Raw genomic sequence first — 21,403 nt, forward strand, 5'->3', positions numbered from 1 at the left:
GTATTCTTTTTTTGATCTCAGGAGAAGAAACAGATGGAGGAAAGGATCTCTGAGTTCACCACCAACTTGGCCGAGGAGGAAGAGAAGTCCAAGAGCCTGCAGAAACTCAAGAATAAACATGAAGCCATGATCACAGATTTGGAGGGTGGGTATCTCTATTTTAATTAATTATCATATTAACTTAACCTTAAAATGAATTTTACTTTCTTCATTGAGTGAAATCAGATTTTAGTTGTTTTTTGCAGAGCCAGGGAAGTGTCATGGAAAGGGAAAAAACTAATTTGTGCACACAATAAATGTTCACAATTTGATATTGTTTTTGTCAGCCTCCAGTCGTCCAAACAAATCTCAGTGACTTGCGCCCTCTGTGATGTTGATGGTCCAATTTCAGACCTGTAATGTGTCTTATTTGTTGGGGTGGCATGATGGTGACAGACAGAGCCTCAAATCGGATGTGTCGAGACATACAATTTGGATTTCTCCATCTTCTCACTCACAGATCGTCTAAGAAAAGAGGAGAAATTGCGTCAGGAGTTGGAGAAGAACCGTCGTAAACTTGAGGGAGACTCCACAGAGCTCCACGATCATATTGCAGAACTGGAGGCTCAGATCGCTGAACTCAAAGCTCAGCTGGCTAAGAAGGAGGAGGAGCTCCTTGCTGCACTGGCCAGGTTTAAGAAAAATAAATTCATTTTGAAAAGCATCACAAATGTCAAAAGATTGTGTGAATGTTGGGGGGCACAGAGGAGAACTGATTCAATAGGTTATTCATCACAAAGTACCTCGTCCCTCTCATCTCCTCTCTTGGTCTCACCTTCAGGATCGAGGAAGAGGCTGCAGCCAAGAATGCAGCCCAGAAGAAGATCAGGGAGCTGGAGGCTCAGATCTCTGAGCTGCAGGAGGATCTGGAGCTGGAGAGGCAGGCGCGCTCCAAGGCTGAGAAACAACGCAAGGACCTGGCAGAGGAGCTGGAGGCCCTTAAGACCGAGCTGGAGGACACTTTGGACACTACCGCAGCACAGCAGGAGCTGAGGTAACACTCGAACTTATGTTGTCTTGTTGCCAGAAAAAGAATTTTGTGTGTGTGATATTTGGCTGATAGACAGATTAAAGTGTTCATACAGAAGGCTCCAAGGACAACACGATTGTGCAAAGATAGTATACATTTTGATTGTTTTTCTTCTTCCTCTCATGTCTCATTTTTTGTTTGTTCATTCACTTCCTTGTTCTGTCTCTCCAGGTCCAAGCGTGAAACAGAGGTCGCCCAACTGAAGAAAACTCTGGAAGAAGAGGCCAAGGTCCACGAGCAGCAGATGGGTGAAATGAGACACAAACACAATCAGGCATTTGACGAGCTCAACGAACAGCTGGAACAGGCCAAGAGGGTAATGAGTTGGGGTGGTCAGAAATGAAAGATGCTCAGTGTTTAACACAACATGTGAATGACACCAGTAACTCGTCCTGTGTGCTGCTTCTGCAGAACAAGGTGTCAGTGGAGAAAGCCAAGCAGGCCCTGGAGAGCGAGTGGAACGAGCTGCAGATTGAGATGCAGACTCTGACACAAAGCAAGTCAGACTCTGAACACCGTCGCAAAAAGGCTGAAAGCCAGGTTCAAGAACTGCAGGTCAAATTTGGAGAAAGTGAACGACAGAGGCAGGAGATGTCTGACAAGATAACTAAGATGCAGGTACACTATGGACAGAGCGGTGGGTTACAGGGTGGAGGGACTGGGTGAATGGAAAGTAAAGGAAGAGTAGGTTTTTGAATGGAGGACAGTTTGTGAAGATATTTTCGTGAAGACATAGTGTCCATGATTTCTTTTCTATCTATCTGATGTCTAGTCGGAGCTAGACAACGTAAACAGCCTCCTGAGTGAAGCAGAGGGCAAGAACATCAAATCCAGCAAAGACCTTTCTTCTACAGAGTCTCAGCTGCAGGATACACAGGTAAAAAACACAGTACATGTTTATTTTGTTTCTTTTTGATCTCAAATAAAGCTGAAACAAGTAGTCGAATAATCAAATGTTTAAAGCAGAAACTGAGCGGGAGAAAATGTGTATGTTTTTCTGATGTGTTTTTTCCCTTCTCCTACGTCCAGGAGTTGCTTGAAGAGGAGACTCGCCAGAAGCTCAGCCTCTCCACCCGCCTGAGGCAGATGGAGGAAGAGCAGAACAACCTGCGGGAGATGCTGGAGGAAGAGGAAGAGAGCAAGAAGAATGTGGAGAAGCAGGTCTCCTCTCTGCAGGCCCAGGTCGGTGCACAGTGTCACGCTCTGTCTGTGAACTTCAAAAAGCCTTTTCTTCTTTTCTTTCTCGTTGCACATTTCAAAAGAGATTGAAGATGTTCTGTGTGTGACTTCCTCCCTACTGTAGCTGTCATTCACAATGTCCCCTAACTTGCTGACATCTCATTGTTTCATACCATTCCTTTTAATGAAACAGAAAAACAACAGACAACAGAAATAAGCTGATCACCTATGCACTCATATCAATACTATACTGATGGAAATACATGCCAGTTTATTCAGTGAAAGATCAGTAATCATCTCATGAGTTCACAACCCATTCACAGGACTGCCAGAATTTATTGAGCCATAGATTTCAGTCTTTGTTGGCACAGGACAAATATCTAATAAAGGTGCTATTAGCAGCCAGCAAGAAAGCTGTAACATGAAAATGGTTATCGATCAGATCTCCATCAAATTATCTGCAGCATATCCAAAATAGATTGTATTGAATGAACAATCAACTCTGTCACCAAAAATGTTCTGTATTGCCTGTACTACCTCCTGCCAGTAGGACTGAATAGTCGAGCAGCTTCAAAATATGTGGAAATGGTCTGCAAGCTGTTGTCCACATTTCCTTTCCCATAAACCCTGTCTGTACACCTTTTTACCTCAGGGCTCAGCAGAGTTTTCTCCAAAGACCTGAACTGCTGGAAGTTGATGTACAGTGCATATATTAAGCCAATCTTCCTCCTAAATCACATTTCCAAATTCTTTCTCCCATTTTAATCTAACATCATTTGTTGAGTGGTATTTAATAGCTTGAATACTTGAGTATCATGTTTAAACAAGTTTCCTGTTATCCTTATTTTTATACATGTCAATTAAATTGGTATTACCGCTCATTAAAGTAAGCCCTGTTTTATAAATACTAAAAAAATAAATAAATAAAAATCAAATTTTGTGTGGAGTGTAGAGTTTCAATGCAATAAATGGACTCCTCTTTACAGCCAAACCTTCGTAGTGCCAGGAACAGATATTTCCAACAAACTGAGGCGAGCGCGTCCAGACTACTTACTATGGCTTCCCCTCGGTCCTTCTAATTTCCCCTCTTTTCTTTATGTCTTCAGCTGGTAGACCTAAAGAAGAAGCTGGATCAGGAGGCCCTGTCCCTGGAGGGGGCAGAGGAGGGCCGCAAGCGAGTCCAGAGGGAGGTGGAAAGTGTGATGCAGCAGCTGGAGGAGAAGACTGCAGCCTACGACAAACTGGACAAGACAAAAACCCGTTTACAGCAGGAGCTGGATGACCTCATGGTGGACCAGGACCACCTGAGGCAGTTTGTCTCCAACCTGGAGAGGAAGCAGAAGAAGTTTGACCAGGTATCATGACACCAGTGTGTTTTTGCACATCCATGGAAAAAGTCACAAATATATAATATGTAAACCAACAATTATTCATTTCTGAAACAATCTTGGATGCACTGTTCATTTCACCACAAAACATCACCTGTATTCGGCAGTATTCTGTTAAATTTTTTCTGTGTGTATGTGTGTGATGTAGGCCCCTAACAGCCTCTCCTGGGCTCTCCTCTCCCTAGATGCTGGCCGAAGAGAAAACAATTTCTACTCAGTATGCAGAGGAGCGTGACAAGGCCGAGGCTGAGGCCAGGGAGAAGGAAACGCGAGCACTGACACTGGCCCGCGAGCTGGAGGCCATGACGGATCTCAAAGACGAGTTGGACCGGGCCAATAAGATGCTCAAAGCTGAGATGGATGACTTGGTCTCATCCAAGGATGATGTTGGCAAGAGTGTAAGAGAAAACACAGGCGTCCTTTGGGGTTGTTTGATTAAATCTGGTGTTGGTTTTGCTAAATATGTCAAGCCTGGTCACATTTCTGTGATGTGTTATCAAAGCAATAAAGATCACATCTTTACTCTAGCAGTTAAAACGAGAGTAGATTGTTGCACACTGTCTTAAAAACACTAAATGTGCAACAAGGCAACTTTCTTGTCTGCAGGTTCATGAGCTGGAGAGGTCAAAGCGTGCCATGGAGCAGCAGCTGGAGGAGATGAAAGTTCAGCTGGAGGAGCTGGAGGATGAGCTCCAGGCCACGGAGGATGCCAAACTACGTCTGGAGGTCAACATGCAGGCCATGAAGGCTCAGTTTGACCGAGACCTGCAGGCCAGAGACGAGCAGGGAGAGGAGAGGAGGAAACAGCTGGTTAAACAGGTACGAAAGAAAAGACTAGGTTAACGTTTTTCACCAAGCTTTGCGCGGTTGTAGATTTATATTCAGTTTTCGCATACAGTTGAATGCTGAAAGAATGCTGAATTATAGTTTGAGTGACTAAATTACAAATTGAAATTGGTGTTATTCTCCTCTCCTTCAGGTGCGTGAGATGGAGATCGAGCTTGAAGATGAACGCAGGCAGCGTACTCAGGCCCTCTCTTCCAAGAAGAAACTGGAGATGGACCTGTCGGAGCTCGAACTCCAGATTGATGCTGCCAACAAGGGCCGCGATGAGGCGCTCAAACAGCTTAAGAAACTCCAGGTAAAATAGGCATCCATGCACACACACACACACACACACACACAAGTAAAACAAAGTGAGATTGGCTTTTCTGGGTGATCCATAATTAAACCAGTAATTTGTTTACATTCATGTTAATTTCTCTGTCAAAGACAAATAAAAACAAATAATTGGAATAATTGGAGACTCATATCACTTCCACATTAGTTGGCAGGTCTTTATAATACACATACCAACACTACAAAACAACTTACTGCAAGTTATTAATGTTTTCTGATGCTATTTACATATTTGTCTATTTATTACACCTTAAAATATGGGCACCCTGTTGAGATTAAATGAGATGTCATCTATAACCCAAACTGTTCAGTTATATACAGTATGATCACAAAATTACTATTTGGTCGTTACATTGACGAACGTGGTCATTGCGTCACACAATGACGGGTGTCTAACCACAGTGCTGCTGTCTGCACGTCTCCTCTCCAGGCCATAATGAAAGATCTGCAGAGAGAGGTGGACGAGCTGCGTTTGTCCAGAGACGAAGCCGTCAATGGGGCCAAGGAGACCGAGAGGAAGCTCAAGGCATTGGAGGCAGACACCCTGCACTTCCAGGAGGTACGAAAGTAATAACGGGAAAAAAAACAAAAAACAACAACAACAACAACAACAACAGTTTGATGTCAATCAACAGACATAATTTCCTAGAATTACCACATTGTGTGTGTCCCAACAGCCTCTGCAGTATCAGGCTTTGAAGTACCTAATATATTTGTGTCTTGTGCTTCCTCCAGGATCTGGCCACTGCAGAGAGACTCAAGAGACAGGCTCAGACCGAGAGAGATGAACTGCAGGATGAGATTAACAGCAGCAACACCAAGAAGTATGAACCAAGAGATAGTATTTCAGTTAACTTAAGATGTACCCATACATTAAGATAAACATGTGTCTAAATTGCACAACAACAAAGGAAATCTACAAGTTTGTCTCTGTACCTAAACTGGCGCCCGTCTTTCTCGCTTGTTTCCAGCTCTCAGCTGGCAGATGAGAAGAGGAGGCTGGAGGCTCGTATCACCCAGCTGGAGGAGGAACTGGAGGAAGAGCAGCTCAACACCGAGATGGCCAACGATCGTCTGAAGAGAAATACACTGCAGGTACAGAGACACGGCATCTCACGTGTTGATCATATCAGCTGATCGTTGTACCTTTTTGTTTGTAAGTAGGAGGAAATATTTTGTATTCAGTGTGGAGGAAGGAGTGTGTTTACATTTCTGGCATCAGTAATAACACCACGGCTGAACAGATAATGAAAAGAGAACTTTTTTTTTATCGGGACAAAGTCTTGAACAGTTTCTCTCCACTGTTTGTTTATGACATTAGACCGAACAGCTGACCTCAGAGTTGGGTGCAGAGCGCAGCAACTCCCAGCGGCTGGAGGGGGCTCGTTCCCAGCTGGATCGCCAGAACAAGGAGCTGAAACTGAAGCTGCAGGAGCTTGAGTCAACCATCAAGTCCAAGTATAAGTCCTCCATCACCACCCTGGAGGCCAAGATCGCTCAGCTGGAGGAACAGCTCGACATCGAGTCAAAGTGAGTGCCAGTGCGGTGGACACCTTGAAATACTTTTTTTGACTGGTTTACCAACTGACCACAATAGTTATCGAAGAAAACTTTTTTATGGTGTCATGACTGCTCCATTTCTGCCTCTCTATTTGATAGTAGCTGTAATTGTTTGGTTAGATTTCTGTTTTTAATTTTTTAATGTTACAAATCCCAACAGTTTCATTAAGTGTTTGTGTATTTCTGATTCAGTAAAGACAGATGTGTATATACAGTTAATAGATAAAGTCCTGAGACTGTGTCCTGACTCCTTTTCATTTGCTTTTCCTACTCATCTCAGGGAGCGCCAGCAGGCCTCCAGGCTGGCCAGGCGGACAGAGAAGAAGCTGAAGGAGGTGATGCTACAGGTTGACGATGAGAGACGCAACGCGGAGCAATACAAAGACCAGGTAAACCTCATCACTGATCTCCTTTTTTACGTTTAATTTACTAGGCCTAGTTGTTAAGACATAATCTGATGAAATTTTGGCTATAGGATTGGATCAGACTTTGAAAATGGGTTGTTCAAATGAGGAAACAAAGGATTCTGAAATCAGATCAGATCATGTAATCTAGTTTTGGTTTTGAAGTTGATCAAACCTTCAGTATGTGTTCTTCAGAACGTTAGGATTGGGTGCCTTTGGATTATAAAAATTGAATTATCCTGATCCCAGCAAAAGGGCAGATTTCAGCAATAAAAACTTTTTAAATTTGTCAAATATAATACATCTATTAATATTTTGCACCAGTTTTAACTGTTACAGTGATAAAGCAGCTAAAGTAGCCAGTGGGCTACATATTAAGCATTTCACTACAGTATAGTTAATAAATTTTGTCCCCCTTGTAATTATTCCCAAAAAAGCTGTCAAAATTAAACAAATTATTTAACTTAAGTTTCATTTTTCACTTTATATTAATTACAGAGACACAGTTAAACCATCTGTCTATCAAATGCATTCCCGATGCTGTCAGTAATCTTTAAAAGTTTGTATCTGGATCAGGGCAATTCGATCCGATGTTGCTTTGAAAAAACTGGCACAAAAGTAAAATGGATCAGCTGATCCTGGACAGCAAAACATTTGGATCCGTTCCAGATGAATTTTTTTTTTAAGTGAGTTTGATCCTGACTTGTTTATCTGCGTGTATTGTTTTTGGCACTAAGTGACCCCCCTCTTCTCTGCAGGCGGAGAAGACAAACAACCGCATGCGTCAGCTGAAGCGTCAGCTGGAGGAAGCAGAGGAGGAGGTAACGCGAGCCAACGCCTACCGTAGAAAGCTGCAGAGGGAGCTGGATGATGCCGCTGAGTCAGCAGACGCTATGAACCGTGAAGTCAGTTCTCTGAAGAGCAAGCTCAGGTAGAGGCTTCTTACATTTGTTTCCAAGGGGCCCTCCCCTGACTGCATAAGAGTTTTCATCTCACAGTGGAAAGTCATAGGGGAACTATGTCAATCTTCAACTGAATATCAGTTTACTGGTCATGAGACTAATACTCAAACTGTGAAAACGTGTGAAATGTCTTCTGTGGCTCTGGAGGAACTTGTCAAGTCCATGAGCCAGCTGAGAAGACTCAACAGATGCTGACCATTACTGGTTTGTAATGTGCCACAGGGATCTGATCTACAAACATAAATTAAGTCAGTCATCTATTTATTTATTTATTTTACACCAGGTGCACGCAGCCCTTTACCGGAAAATGGGTCAAAGTGTAAATTTTTATGCCTCCACGCCGGTCATAGCCATGGCCAAAGGCATCATGTTTTCAGGTTGTCTGTCTGTCCCATTATTGTAAATGCGATATCTCATGAAAGTTTTGAGGGAATTTCTTCAGATTCGGCACAAACGTCCACTTGCACGATGTGCTGATTAGAATTTGGTGGTCAAAAGTCAAGGTCACTGTGACTTTCGTTTCAATCTTGTGAATGCAATATCTCAAAAAGGACTTGAGAATTTCCTCAGATTTTGTGCAAACATCCATTTTTTTTAAAACTAAACTTCTGATCTACATGAAATGACTTCATAATAACACCAGCAGCAAGTTAATGAAATACCTTTATTTCAAAAAAGTATCTGTCAGATTATTATTATCTTTTATAAGTAAGTTAGCCATCCTATAATTTGACTTCTTTGTATGAATCAGGGGGTCTTGATCACCCTGTCTGCACTTACTTTGCCAGCACCAGCTGGTGGTTGCTTAGTAACTTACTTACTTACTTAAATAGTCTACTGTATTCTGTAGATGTTAATTTAACCATATTACACAAACTCTGTGGAAAAAGTTGACGTTTCACTGCATGGTGCTGGGTCCAAAAACTGAAGAAACAATCGTACATACAAGGTTCCCACGGTCATGGAAAACCTGGAAAAGTCATGAAATTTCAATTTCAAATTTTCCAGGCCTGGAATAGTCTGGAATTAGTAAAAAATCGTTGAAAGTTTTGGAAAAGTCATGGAATTTTGTTGTATGTAATGAAATTGCTACAGTAATCTTCCATGGATAACCTTCTACGTAACATAACAGCAAAGCTGACAATGTAACGTAGCCCTAATATGTATTGATGTTTGACAACTTTTGTTTACCAATACATAAATTTCTCCCATTTTCTCCCCACGTTGTCTCTCTCCCTTCATGTTTGCCAGCTAGCTGAAGTTATGTTTGATTAGCGTTTGAATCTGAAAAATGACGGGCAAGTGGGGCAAGAAAAAAAATATTATGGGTCCTTGAATAGTCATAGAAAAGTTTTGAAATTTTGTCCATGTGTGGGAACCTTGCACATGATCCCAATTATATCTTCAGTGTGGCCAAAGCATGAGAAAATAACCTGAGTGATGTAAGCAGGTGTGAGCATGCTACTGAGTAGCACCTTGTATGGTATCCTTGGCCACCAGTGTGTGAATGTGACTTGTAGTCTAAAAGTGATTTGAGTGGTCCAAAGACTAGAAAGGCGATATACAAGTGCAGTCCATTTACTGTTAAGTTTCTGAAATGTCTGTTTACAAGTCTGTGGGAGTATTATTGCATAGTGGAGAAAAGAAAAAGTTGAAGTGTGATAAATTGCCTCAATTGTCACTTTTTTTGGCTTTGATTTTGATTATACACTCAATTTTCTCTTTTATACATTAATGATACTGCATGCCTCATCTTTTCTACTTGTGTGCAGTATCAGACTGTGTTCTAACTATTTATTTGTTTTAAAGGCGTGGGGATTTGCCTTTCAATATGCGGCGTATCACGAAAAGCTCCGGCCTGGACAGTGATGAGGACTTGGACGTGAAGACTGAAGCACCTGAGCCTGCAGCTGAGTGAACAGAAGAGAGCCAAGAGGGAGATAATACAATGACCACAGTCAATATGCAGATATAGTAAAGCATTAGCCATGCAAGCTATCAAGTTTTTGAGAGGATTTTAGCCTTGTATCCCTCTTTATATTCATCTTATAGCCTTATTGTGACTTTGCATACAATACATTTATATTTGGCCAAATAACAGTTTTCATCTCAGTGAATGCCAAGTGGTGTTTTTCTAAGGTTTTACACAAACTTTCATTGGTCTGTTTTTCTACATAATGGGTATATCATAAAATATTGTGCTTGTAACAAGCCATTGCAATTTCTCAAGTTTTATTGTGCTCAAAAGGTTTATGTGCTGATACTGTACTACTATTTTTGGGAGAAACACTGGACATTTTATGCTTGTTTTGCACACAGATACAGGTCTTTTAAGAGTTTTGACACGGTTACAAGCTGTGGTTCACATTTACTGGTGTCAGTATCAATCTGTTTCTGTACTGTATGCTTTTCCTCTCACTGTGTCATCCTTCCATGTTATTACCTCAACCAATTTTGCACAATGCCAACAGAGACAAAACAAACACGAGAATGGAAACTGTTCAGTGCATCAGAGGTGATGTCGTCCAAAAGGAGCAATGTTGGTGAAAATGTTGGTACAAGTTTTGTACCATCATCTATGATAGGCTGGTTGATGTATCATGTTTCACTGGTTTTACACTTTGATTGTTGGTGGTGGGTCATCATGTAGTAGCTCTCACTGTACTATGTTTTGCGCTATGCTTTGCACAGCAGAGGGGGGGGGTTGTATTAGCACATTAGCCTCTGAATGTTTTCATGCATATTTTAGATTGACTATAGGATACCCTAACAATGTTGTCAAAGACTGTTATCAAAGAAAGTCCATGTCAGACTGATGCCAATATTTTAAGGCTAATCTATATTTTATCAAATGCCTGAAATGCAATAAATTGACAAAATCAAATGCATTTGACTTCCTTGTGTCTTGTGTGAGTTAACTCAGTTTCAAAAGTTATTGGCTTAAAGATTAGGTTTGTGTTTTTTAATGCCTCTGCGCTGACTTTAGCCATGTTTGAAGATATTATGTTTTCAGGTTGTCCATCTTTCCCATTCTTGTGAACATATTTGATGAGCACCATGAGAGAATTTCTTCAAATTTGGCACAAACGTCCACTTAGACTCAAAGAACTGATTAGATTTTGGCTACCAAAGGTCATGGCCACTGTGGCCTTTTCTCATTCTTGTGAACACAATATCTCTAACATTTTAAGGGAATTTTTTTCAAACTTGGCACAAACGTTACTTGGTCTCAAAACTCATAACTTCACATTTAAAATGATGCTGCTGCCATGAGCAAGAGCTGAAACTAAATTCATTGTGTAGTCCTCAAGTCTCAGTAAGCATCCTATTAACAATGGGTGTTTTTGAAATGTAAAACGTATTAACCTTATAGTCTGAGGCTGCACATTCTACTGCAGCCAGTCATTTCTTGAGTCTGAATACAGCTCTCCATATGCATTCATTTGTAATTAAAACCTACACCTATGTGCTCTCTTACTGATAAGCTAAATATCACTGAGTAACTGTAGGGTACTGCAACAGAATACACTCAGTGGATCAGAGATGATATACTCAGGAATATGTTTCAGTTGTGAAGCAGTACTGTGGTAATTACGCAGGCATTGCAAGACTTTTTTCCTAGTATTAAGGGAGAGTCGCCAGTAAAATTGTGACAGGAGGCTTTGTCTCAATTTGTATAGTATAGGGCTACAAGAGGATGAGTGATGAAGATGAAGGTAAGTTTTAAATTGCCAAAACAACTTAAAATCCTACAGAGATCCAAACTGTTTAAATAAGACATAAAATGCTCATTTAATTTCATTGTTATATTTTGTGTCTTTATACACATGTTGTATTTATTTATCCAATTATGATTTGTGATTGTAATGATTCATCTAAAATTTTGCTGTTCTTCTGTTATGGGGAAGTTAAAATTGTTGGATTCTTATTCAAATAGATTTCCAATTATTAAAAGTTTTGCTGATGGAATCAGACTTTTTTGGATCATCATTGATTTTAAGAAGATACCATTAAAATGTGTTGCCAGATAATGCACAATATGAATCACTTTATAACCATGGGTTTATTTTGAGACAATGAGCCCTGGGGCACAGATACGCAAAAGGCTCCATCACAGACAGACTTTAGTTGATTTGCCTCTTTTTTAAATTAATTATTTTGCGTCTCTGTAGTCATAATGCATCTTTTTGTGGTTTGCATCTATTGGAGGTAATTTTGTATGGGGTCATTTTGTCACTCTTTGTGATTGTTGTGCCACTTTTTGTAGTTATGTTGTTTCTTTGCAGTTCATTTGAATCTTTTCGTGGTCACACTGACTGTTTTCCTGGTCAGTATGTGTTAAATAGAGTGACATGTTGCAGGTGAAAGCAAAGGGGGGCCCTAACAGTTTGGGCCCCTGGGTCTGTGGCCAGTAGACCCGTTTAGCGATCAAACCATGTGTAGGCCTATAACTGGTTGGACAATAACTTTTATACCTTTTACTAGTTTTCATATCAGGACTGACACACAGGACAACAGCGACACCCTGTGGTCACAGTATTGAATTACACTGTCCACATGCCGGCTGGTTTTCTGAGAAATTGTAACTGAAACACCAGAATATTAACTATATATATCATACATGTATGTGTACCTTATCATGCAGATCTCTCAAACTGACCCCTTTTCCATAACTCACCCATCAAACCGATGCACCGTGTGAAATGATGTGTCGGCACTCTGCCCTGTGAGTGTGTGACACAGTGAGTTGATGTGTGTTGACGCTGCACTGAGGTGAACTTTGCTAGCCAGATGCGAACAGTCGCAGCAGCACAGCAAGTAACGCTAACGTCGGTCACTACTACATGACATTTATAACTGCAGTTAAATTTTTCTTTTCTAAGCTTTTGGGATACGACCCCCGTCAGGACATTAATGTAGAAGAGCGCCAGGCTAAAGTTAAATAACTTACTCCAGCGAGCTAACACTGACGTTAGCTAACGTTAGCCGACGAGCATTGCTAGAAAGTTCTGTATTCAGCCTGGCAATATTTGTGTTTACTAACATTAGACTCCTAGGAAACATTGGCAGACTGTCACTGCAAATACTAAACATGGCGTGCCTGAAGCTGGCGGGTTTGACCATCTCCTCCATCACTCCTTAACACACTTCAAAGTCAGGTAAGAGGAACTAGCATGCTAAGCTAGCAAGCTAATGTAGCTAGTCGGTCATGCTGTGTATCTGGTTGAGTGAAGCCTCTTATCTTTCTGAAAACAAACTAGCTATCGTAGCCAGCAGGTTTCACAGCGTTTGCTCTTAGAGTTGAGCATTTTGTTGTTCAGTCGCTTGTCGCTGTATCTGACTTGAAAGTATCCGGCTTGTCAATGTTAGCATGTCCTTACTTAGGATTACTTTGACAGCACATTAGCCTAACTAACGTTAGCTTGATGCTACAGGCTTCATAGAGACTTTGCAAACGACCTTATTGTTTTGAAATGTGACTCACGGCTGCCATTTGATTTTCCCCACTGTTAGAAACGTTGGCTGAAATTAACCAGCTTCAAAACGGCAGCACCAGGGGAGAAACTGGACTCAGCATCCAGGTCAAAGATGGAGTTAGCAGCGGTGAGTGCACCTGCGGGCTGCTGCCACTGTTTGTTATGGTCATCACACAGTCAGTGTACTCAATCTGTCAGTAACAGGGTCAATTAACAGGTATGTTATCAGCATGCTGGTGAAAGATAAAATACAATCGCTTGTAATGTGTGTGTGTGTGTGTGTGTCTGTGTGTGTCTGTCTGTCTGTCTGTCATGACCTTACAATGGCAGTTACACATTTTCACCTTTGACCATTTGACTATCCAACCAAGCTCCAAGTCAAGTGGTTGATGATCACAGAGTAGCACCCACTTTGACTTGATGGCACAGAAGTAGAAAAGAAGTCTATTAAAAAACTATATTACAGCATGCAAGTACTTTTTATTATACTGTCAGTATATGTTGAGATATAGTTATTTTTTGGAAAATCAATTAATTTCAACAAAGTCAAATTTGTAAATTCACACTTAAATCCAATATTACCATGAAACAGTTCTTATTGATTTGCATCGTTGCCCTCAATGGCCTAATGTATCTAGATTGCCTGATATCAGACAGAATTGCAAACTCAGCGCAGTGGGCTGATTGGCCCTAGGCAAATACCTGAGATATGTCAGGATAACTACCATGGTATAAACAGTGTGGCAAAATCTCTGAAGATGGAGACCTTTATATTGTCTCAGGGGACTGCCCACCTTCATTTAAACCCCAAGAAGAAAATCAGCCACCTTTTTAGCTGGTTGCTGATGACATTTGAGACTTGCCAATCCAGAGCAACATTAAACGGCATAAATGCATAATTACTGATTGTTAAAGATTGATCCTCTGCCCTTGGTAATGAGAAAGGCATGCACTTTATTTTAAAATTCAAAAGATGGTTGCTGCCAATGTTTTTAAAGCACTTGATAAACAAATCAAAGCCACAATGTGACAGACTTTTCATGATTCATGATGGTTTGATCTTTACCAAAGATGATACAGAGCTGATGTGGAGAACATACCAGAAACAGGGGTTGATTTCTCTCTTGATTTGACTAAATTGTTGACCTAGCCACACAGGCGGTAAAATCCAGTGTCTGAAATCACCCACACACACACACACACACACACACACACACACACACACACACACACACACACACACAGCCACTTCATGACTCATGCCGTTTGACAAAGATGCTCTTTAGCAGTGAGCTTTGCAGAGGGGGGGGAAATACAGATGTGTTAGAGTGTGCCTGAACGATAAAGATAGAAGCCCATAGAAAAACGCAGGCTGGATTAAGCTTCTGCTTTGGCTGTGAAACGGGGGGGAGGGAGGACGAGAGGCAGGAGAAAGCCATTGTGGGTCGGCAGGAGAGAGAGACAGAGAGAGAGGGAGAAGGTTTGTGAGAGAGATGGATGTTTATTTTATAATATGCTATTTGCAATAGCAGCATCAGAGAAAGAGGGAGGTGAAAGAGGGCAAAATGCAGGAAAAGCAGGATTCTCAGTGCCAAGCTCCGGGCAGGAAGGTAGGAGTGCATAATACATGTGTGCATATAAGTAGCACATGTATAAAGACTAGCTATAGTGTGTATGTCTTGTGTAAAGCAAACAACTTATATAAGATGCAGAATTTTTTATGTGTTGTTTGTTGATGCGATTGTGATTATTTTAATTGCCTGATTATGAGCATTTGTCCCCCTCACCATTTTCTGTGGAACTGTTTACCTTCACTTGCAGCTAAATTTAGTGTCTGTCTGTCGCTGTTTGTGTCTAATGTTTGTTCTTGAGGCATGTAAGCACATATAATGTCAAGTCTTGGTTCAATTCTAGCCAGCAGCCCATGTGTGTGTGTGTGTGTGTGTGTGTGTGTGTGTGTGTGGACGTGGACTGTCTCTGCACATCTCCATCATCTCCACTCTGTGGGAACCTGGCCTCTGCTCTGTGCTACAGGCTTGTTTTTGTTTTTTTTGTACTGGAAACGTCATATAAGCATATTTATATTCCAATAACAGTCTATTATATGAGATTATGTCCATTATTTTGGGTTCTATTTCTGTTGTGTAAGGATTATGTTAATGCACATATTTAAATAATATTTCCCTGCTCTTTGAAGAGGGTCTGTGGCATTCAACAAGATGCCAAGAAAGATGCTGAATGGTGCATTTTCCCGTTATGCCTTTTTACAATGTGACTAATCCTTTACATTTGTCTTTGCCTCGTCCTCTTCTGTCTGTCATCCTCCAACACCCTCCTCTCTGGCCGTCATTCTGATTTCTCTCCACATTATCCCCCCCTCTGCTTCTCTCCCGGCCCACTCTTCGTGTGTGTCTTTCTCCCATGACTTCGTTCTCTAATGTCCCCCTGTCTTTCCTATTCCCTTTTCATCCCTCTGTCTCTCTCCTCTGTTGTCCTTCTCTCTGTCTGTCTTTGTCCTCAGGCTCACCCAGCTCTCAAAGCCTTTATGTGCGGCTCTCTCAGCGGCACCTGCTCTACGCTGCTCTTCCAGCCTTTGGATCTGGTCAAGACGCGGCTGCAGACCCTGCAGAACAATGCCAAGCCTGGGTGTGTGCACACATAACACACAGACACGTCTGATGTGTGTAAACATTCAAACATACACATACACATTTTGCCTGCATGCCACCAGACACAAGTACATCAGCGTGTCTCTGGTGTTATGCCTTGCTCTCCTTTTTTTCTCTCTCAGACTTAGTCCCTCATACACTACATGCTCTCCAGACACAAAATAACACACAGCGTGGCAGGACACAATATGCAGGCAGCGCCGGCCTGAATCTGCTGTTATGACCCATATAGGGCAATTAGTCACACCAGCACTATGTAATCATAATGTCAAGGCGCTAGGCTGCAATCAGCCCCGCGGAAACAGGAACAGGAAATGTTAATGACTAAAAGCGGATCTTTATTTTAAACAGCATTCCACAGGTGCCAGTTTCCAGCAGTTATTTTCTGTAGTTAATTATTGTTCTATGATTTATAGTTCCCATCATACAAACTGTCTGTCTCCAAGTGTCCATATGGTTTTTATTTTACATTTGCACCTTTGAATGTGTCTGTAATCCTTCCTAAATTTCAACCTGCAGTGCACCAAAGGTGGGGATGTTCACTGTTTTCATCAACGTTATTAGGACAGAGAAATTCTTCAGTCTGTGGAAGGGAGTTTCACCAGTGAGTAATTAAGTAATTAATTACATTCTTGGTTGATTTTTTTTATTTATTAAGCTTTAAGGTAGCTTTTTAAGGAAATATGAGAAATATTAAACACTTCTGTTTCTCTCTGGCAGTCATTTATGCGCTGCATCCCTGGGGTGGGCATCTACTTCAGCACCTTCTACTCCCTGAAGCAGCACTACTTCCAGGAGCGGGCACCCAGCGCTGGCGAGGCTGTTCTGCTCGGAGCGGGTGCCAGAACTGTGGCTGGTGTCTGCATGCTGCCTTTCACAGTCATCAAGACACGCTTTGAGGTGAGAAGCACTGACCTGAGATGTGCTGTATGATTGGTGGACTTTAATACGTCTCCAGTCATGTCCTCACAGTCAAGTTTCAGTGGATGTTGAATTGTTAACTGGGGCAGTTTACTCTTTAAGGCAGTTGTTAATGTATGATTGCATTTAAGCAATGATTAATGATTTGTCTTTGTAATCTGCTTTTGAACTTCTTTTTTTTTTTCCAGCATTTGTTATGAGCCACATTTGTTTAGTGAGATTTCATCCCAGAATAAAATGCCTTTAGAGGACACATGTTTAAAATAGTTGACAATAAATCCAAAGGTATTGATCCCAAGAAAGTATTTCATTTCTGTAAGACATTGTAACCCAATGAATCACCATTAAACATAGCATCCACAAATGTACGACTAGAATCTACAACTGGTAGTCCACAGCAGTCATCACTCTAGACTTTATGCAGTGTTTCCATGTGATAACACAACTAGTGTCATAAAAGCAATGGTAAATGGTAAATAAATGTGCTCCATATGAATTTTCCATGTTCATATGTTGTTTCAGAGTGGCTGTTACAACTATGTGAGTGTGGCAGGAGCTCTGAGGAGTATGTATGAGACGGAGGGAGTCAGGGCTCTGTTCTCAGGGCTGACTGCCACGCTGCTCCGAGACGCTCCATTCTCTGGCATCTACGTCATGTTCTACAGCCAGGCCAAGAAGGCGCTGCCTCAAGGTGAGAGCCACACTGCACCAGCATCAATAAATCAGAATTGAGGTCATTAAAATGTGAAGCACTGTTTTCTGATGATCTGATGAGCAGCAGGTCATGAAAGTGTTGTCCCTGTATTACAGAAAATGAATCAAGTGTTCAGTGAATGGGTTAGTGCTTTTTAATATTTGGCCTTAAAAGTTTTTTCATGAGCCCATATGGCCAGCACCACAAAATGCCTTTTCATATTTCAATGCACATTTCAATTAAACATTTTAGTTAATTAATTAAACAGAGTAGAAACAGAAAAACCCAGTCGCCTGTTAATGACGCTGTCGGCAAAGCAGTAATGATTGTGCTAAGTGGCTAATGGGCATGTAGCTACTTACATGTTTCAGATGATGGTCCAGTCATATAGGTTTTGATTTATTTTGACAAAGGGCAGCCCCTAATAGTTGTGTGTACACTTGCCAAAGAAACATCAGTCTGTCCTGGTCAGCCATGTTTTTATGTTTACATTTGGCATCATACTCCTGGAACGCTTGGAGGTCGGAAGCTGGTAATTCAATTGGGAAATTCTGACCTTCGACTTTGACAGTAACCCAACAGTCCTCTTCTACTTTCTCCTGATACCTGGTTTCCTTCCTGTCAGAGGTGACTTCTGCGGCCTATGCTCCGCTGGTGAACTTCAGCTGTGGGGTGGTGGCAGGCGTAATGGCGTCGCTCGTCACGCAGCCAGCAGACGTGGTGAAGACCCACATTCAAGTCAGCCCATCCCACTGGAGCATGACGGATGCAATCCACTACATCTACATGGTGCGTGTCCGTTTAATCACAGCTGCCAGTTTTTGTCTTACTGCATGTGCACGCCATTTTCAGAGAGAAGCGGTGCTCATTGGTGTAGCTCAGCAGCTACCTCAGTAACGTATACTGAATCTGTCCTCTCCCTCAGGAGCATGGCATGCGTGGGTTTTTTCGTGGAGCTGTCCCCAGGTCTCTGCGACGCACTCTGATGGCTGCTATGGCTTGGACTGTTTATGAACAGCTGATGGCTCAGATGGGCCTCAAATCCTGAAGAGCATGGGTGTTGAGCAACAATATAACAGGGTGAAATATGAGGGAATAATGATGGACATTATTTCACACTGAAAGACGAAAACACAGCTGAGGAGTCTGTAGAGACAGTGAACCAACAAGATTTGGAGAAGATGAACCAGGTGGATAGATGTGAGCGAGTAAGAATGCTGTGAGTGCGTGTGTGTTATTTAAATGTTTGTGAAAATGTGCCTGTTTGTGTCTGTAAGTTTGAGATTGTGATGTTACACCTGACACACTCTAAATGTCAATCTTGGACTGAAGTGACACTCCCTACTGTGAAGTGATCTTATTCCTCCTCTCATTATTTATGTTTGGACTGCCTGAGGTGTGGCTGCCAGTAAAAAAAAAAAACACCCCTGAGAGAGGGCCTGTGACTGTGCGGCAGCAGAGTTGTCTCACACGGTATTTTAAAATGCTGTTAAGACAAGCGAGCTGATCTACATCTGCTGAGGTAACTAAAAGCAAAGCACTGCAGAGAGAGGCGCTATGGTTTCTGCCATATTTACAAAACTTGTGTAAGATTGAGCAATGTTTCTTTGTTGCCAAGTAACAAGCAGACTTAGATATTTAATTTGTTTGAGGCACGGACAATCACAAGTATTCACACAGTAGCATTATGGGAAGAAAATCACAATATAGCCTTTGATGCGGTACAGCACAATACTATGCTAATTTAAACATGTATTATGATAGTCCTTTACATCAGGGCTTAAAAACATAGCAGAAAAATATTCAGACCTGTTATGGCATTTTGGTCAGATCAGGATTTTGCAGATTTTAATGAGTTTTGTAATTGAAATGCATTTTTTTTTTGTGATAGAAACAGCGATGCAGTTTGCATTGTTTCCTGTCTCTAAAGGGACAGTTCAACCTCAGAATCTAAAATACATATTTTTCCTCTGACCTGTAGTGACATTTATCAGTCTAGATTTTTTTGGTGCGAGTTGCCGAGTGTTGGAGATATCGTCTGTAAAGATGTCTGCCTTCTCTCACAAATAATGGAACTAGATGGCACTGGGCTTGTGGTGCTCAGAGCGCCAAAAATAAAAACAAAAAAACATAAAAACTCAACAGCAATGTCTCTTTCCAGAAATCATGACCCGGTTACTCAAGATAATCCACAGACCTTGTGAGCAGTTTCATGTAGGTAGAAAGAAAAGAGTTCCTACATTAAACTGCTCACAACAAGGTCTGTGGATTATCTTGAGTAACTGGTTCATGATTTTATTGTATTTATTTATTTATTTATTTATTTATTTGCTGAGTGCCATTGAGTTCCATGATTTTTGAGAGAAGACATCTCTACGGTCGATATCTCCAACACTCTAACCCACACCAAAACATCTAGATTGATAGATACCTCAACAGGTAAGAGGAAAAATATGTATTTCTAAATTTGAGTACTGTCTCTTTAAGAAAGCACTTTTATAATTTGACTTTTTTTCTACACGTTAGATAAATATTTTAACGACAGGGCGAAATTGCTGTTTACTTCAGATTTTGTTAGTCAGTCACCTCACTTCCTGTGAGCATTTTTCCTTAACATTAAGCTTGCAAGTGAAGCATTGCTTCATCAATGTGCTACTGTGTTTATAGAAGTTACAGAATCCTCATCAGTGCTGGCGAGATGTGACTCTTGATGTGTTCCAGTGTCTTCCTGGCTTTGTAAATATTTGACTTAATAGAGAAATATTGGTTGTAACAAACGAAGGCCCTATTTTTATGTTCATTGTACAGTCTGCCCTTCGCTATTAATATTATTTATAATTACTAATATAAAAAAAAGAGGTGATATATATGTTTATAGAAATAATGCCAAACGGAGGATCTCTTAAGTGGAGGAGATTGAAGACGTAAACAAAATGGATCACTACACACAACGTGTAAACACACTGAAGGTATTTGGAAGTCTTGGTAACATGACAGAAAGGTCACTGACGTCCAGTGTGATGTAACGTTGTAAAGGTAGTGAAGCAGAAAGAGACATTTAATGACATGAGTTGATTTCAGTGTTTGCTGTGTATCTAACTGTGCCCTTCATGTGCCGTAATTCACACATGGAAGTTTTACCTCGTCAGTTATCTTCATCATCACGCCACTCCTGTTGTCTTCGTCGATCCTCTAGTATGACTATATTGTTTATGGTCATTGTTATTGTAGATATTTGGTCTGTGCATGTGTTTGCTCAGACAGACACTGTGCCTGCCTGGTTTGTTAATGTCAATAAATTTTCTTCTTTTTTAAAAAATAATTTTGACTTTTTTCATATAAGAAATTAAGAAGGAGTTGACTTGAAACAACAAAGCTTTATTGGGAATTTTGCTTCATTATTATATTTCTAAATAGCAACCATTATAATGAAAACATAAAATCAAACCAGAGCATGCATGCTGCCACTAAACATTGTCAGAGAACCACCAGATAAAACTGTGACTAAGCCAAAACCAGCCATGTAATAAAATGTAATACATGGTTTGTACTTTAGAAATAAATTAAGGTCAAATTTTGATAAACATTCTCACAACCTTTCAACATTTGATTAAATATGTAAATAATATCTTGTAAAATAAGGTTGCAGAATTGTTAGACATTGGCAGGTTTGTTTTAGTTTCTAAGATGATTTCAAGACACAAAAAAATAACTTAAATCTAAAACCAAAACACTAACTTGACTTTCTCACAATAGTACAAATGTCAGTAATAGTCAGAAATATTTGATTGAAACCCCAAATTACAAGGAAAATTTTAAGTATAGTGAAAAGATGTGAATGACATTTATCATGAGTCTTTAAAACAAAATCTACCATGTTACCTCCAGCAGGAGTGAGCTG

At 40.9% G+C, this 21,403-nt stretch overlaps 2 protein-coding genes across 3 annotated transcripts in view; both read left to right on the plus strand.

Annotated features, from left to right (window-relative positions):
- Positions 1 to 10,629, plus strand: part of LOC117255118 (myosin-9-like) — a 33,231-nt gene extending 22,602 nt beyond the window's left edge. Inside the window, exons 26-43 of the mRNA XM_033623719.2 lie at positions 22 to 145; positions 500 to 671; positions 821 to 1,033; positions 1,241 to 1,385; positions 1,481 to 1,687; positions 1,842 to 1,946; positions 2,099 to 2,251; positions 3,355 to 3,603; positions 3,822 to 4,034; positions 4,243 to 4,455; positions 4,616 to 4,777; positions 5,246 to 5,374; positions 5,551 to 5,639; positions 5,787 to 5,910; positions 6,137 to 6,345; positions 6,656 to 6,764; positions 7,538 to 7,710; positions 9,551 to 10,629. Coding sequence (XP_033479610.1) covers positions 22 to 145; positions 500 to 671; positions 821 to 1,033; positions 1,241 to 1,385; positions 1,481 to 1,687; positions 1,842 to 1,946; positions 2,099 to 2,251; positions 3,355 to 3,603; positions 3,822 to 4,034; positions 4,243 to 4,455; positions 4,616 to 4,777; positions 5,246 to 5,374; positions 5,551 to 5,639; positions 5,787 to 5,910; positions 6,137 to 6,345; positions 6,656 to 6,764; positions 7,538 to 7,710; positions 9,551 to 9,659 — 2,898 coding nt within the window. The 3' untranslated portion in view covers positions 9,660 to 10,629. The remainder of the gene's footprint in view (positions 1 to 21; positions 146 to 499; positions 672 to 820; positions 1,034 to 1,240; positions 1,386 to 1,480; positions 1,688 to 1,841; positions 1,947 to 2,098; positions 2,252 to 3,354; positions 3,604 to 3,821; positions 4,035 to 4,242; positions 4,456 to 4,615; positions 4,778 to 5,245; positions 5,375 to 5,550; positions 5,640 to 5,786; positions 5,911 to 6,136; positions 6,346 to 6,655; positions 6,765 to 7,537; positions 7,711 to 9,550) is intronic.
- Positions 10,630 to 12,503: 1,874 nt separating this feature from the next.
- slc25a38b (solute carrier family 25 member 38b) lies at positions 12,504 to 20,821 on the plus strand. 2 transcript variants are annotated; one of them, XM_033623225.2, is made up of 8 exons: positions 12,504 to 12,900; positions 13,256 to 13,345; positions 15,740 to 15,864; positions 16,407 to 16,491; positions 16,608 to 16,787; positions 17,331 to 17,499; positions 18,128 to 18,291; positions 18,428 to 20,821. In XM_033623225.2, the coding sequence occupies exons 2-8, from the start codon at positions 13,331 to 13,333 to the stop codon at positions 18,548 to 18,550; spliced, it is 861 nt and encodes a 286-aa protein (XP_033479116.2). In that variant the 5' UTR covers positions 12,504 to 12,900; positions 13,256 to 13,330; the 3' UTR covers positions 18,551 to 20,821. The 2 variants fall into 2 exon arrangements, with proteins under 2 accessions (XP_033479116.2, XP_033479115.2); XM_033623224.2 differs by lacking the exons at positions 12,504 to 12,900; positions 13,256 to 13,345 and adding an exon at positions 14,662 to 14,828.
- Positions 20,822 to 21,403: the final 582 nt, after the last annotated feature.

The sequence above is a fragment of the Epinephelus lanceolatus genome, chromosome 3 (assembly GCF_041903045.1).
Source record: "Epinephelus lanceolatus isolate andai-2023 chromosome 3, ASM4190304v1, whole genome shotgun sequence".
In the NCBI taxonomy this organism is placed as follows: domain Eukaryota; kingdom Metazoa; phylum Chordata; class Actinopteri; order Perciformes; family Serranidae; genus Epinephelus; species Epinephelus lanceolatus.

Excerpts from the sequence above, each read along its gene's own strand:
- slc25a38b (XM_033623224.2), top strand. The coding sequence starts at position 14,784 with ATGCAGGAAAAGCAGGATTCTCAGTGCCAAGCTCCGGGCAGGAAG. Across the intron at positions 15,865-16,406 it reads CAGAACAATGCCAAGCCTGG|TGCACCAAAGGTGGGGATGT; the intron begins GTGTGTGCACAC and ends TTCAACCTGCAG. Across the intron at positions 16,788-17,330 it reads TCATCAAGACACGCTTTGAG|AGTGGCTGTTACAACTATGT; the intron begins GTGAGAAGCACT and ends ATGTTGTTTCAG.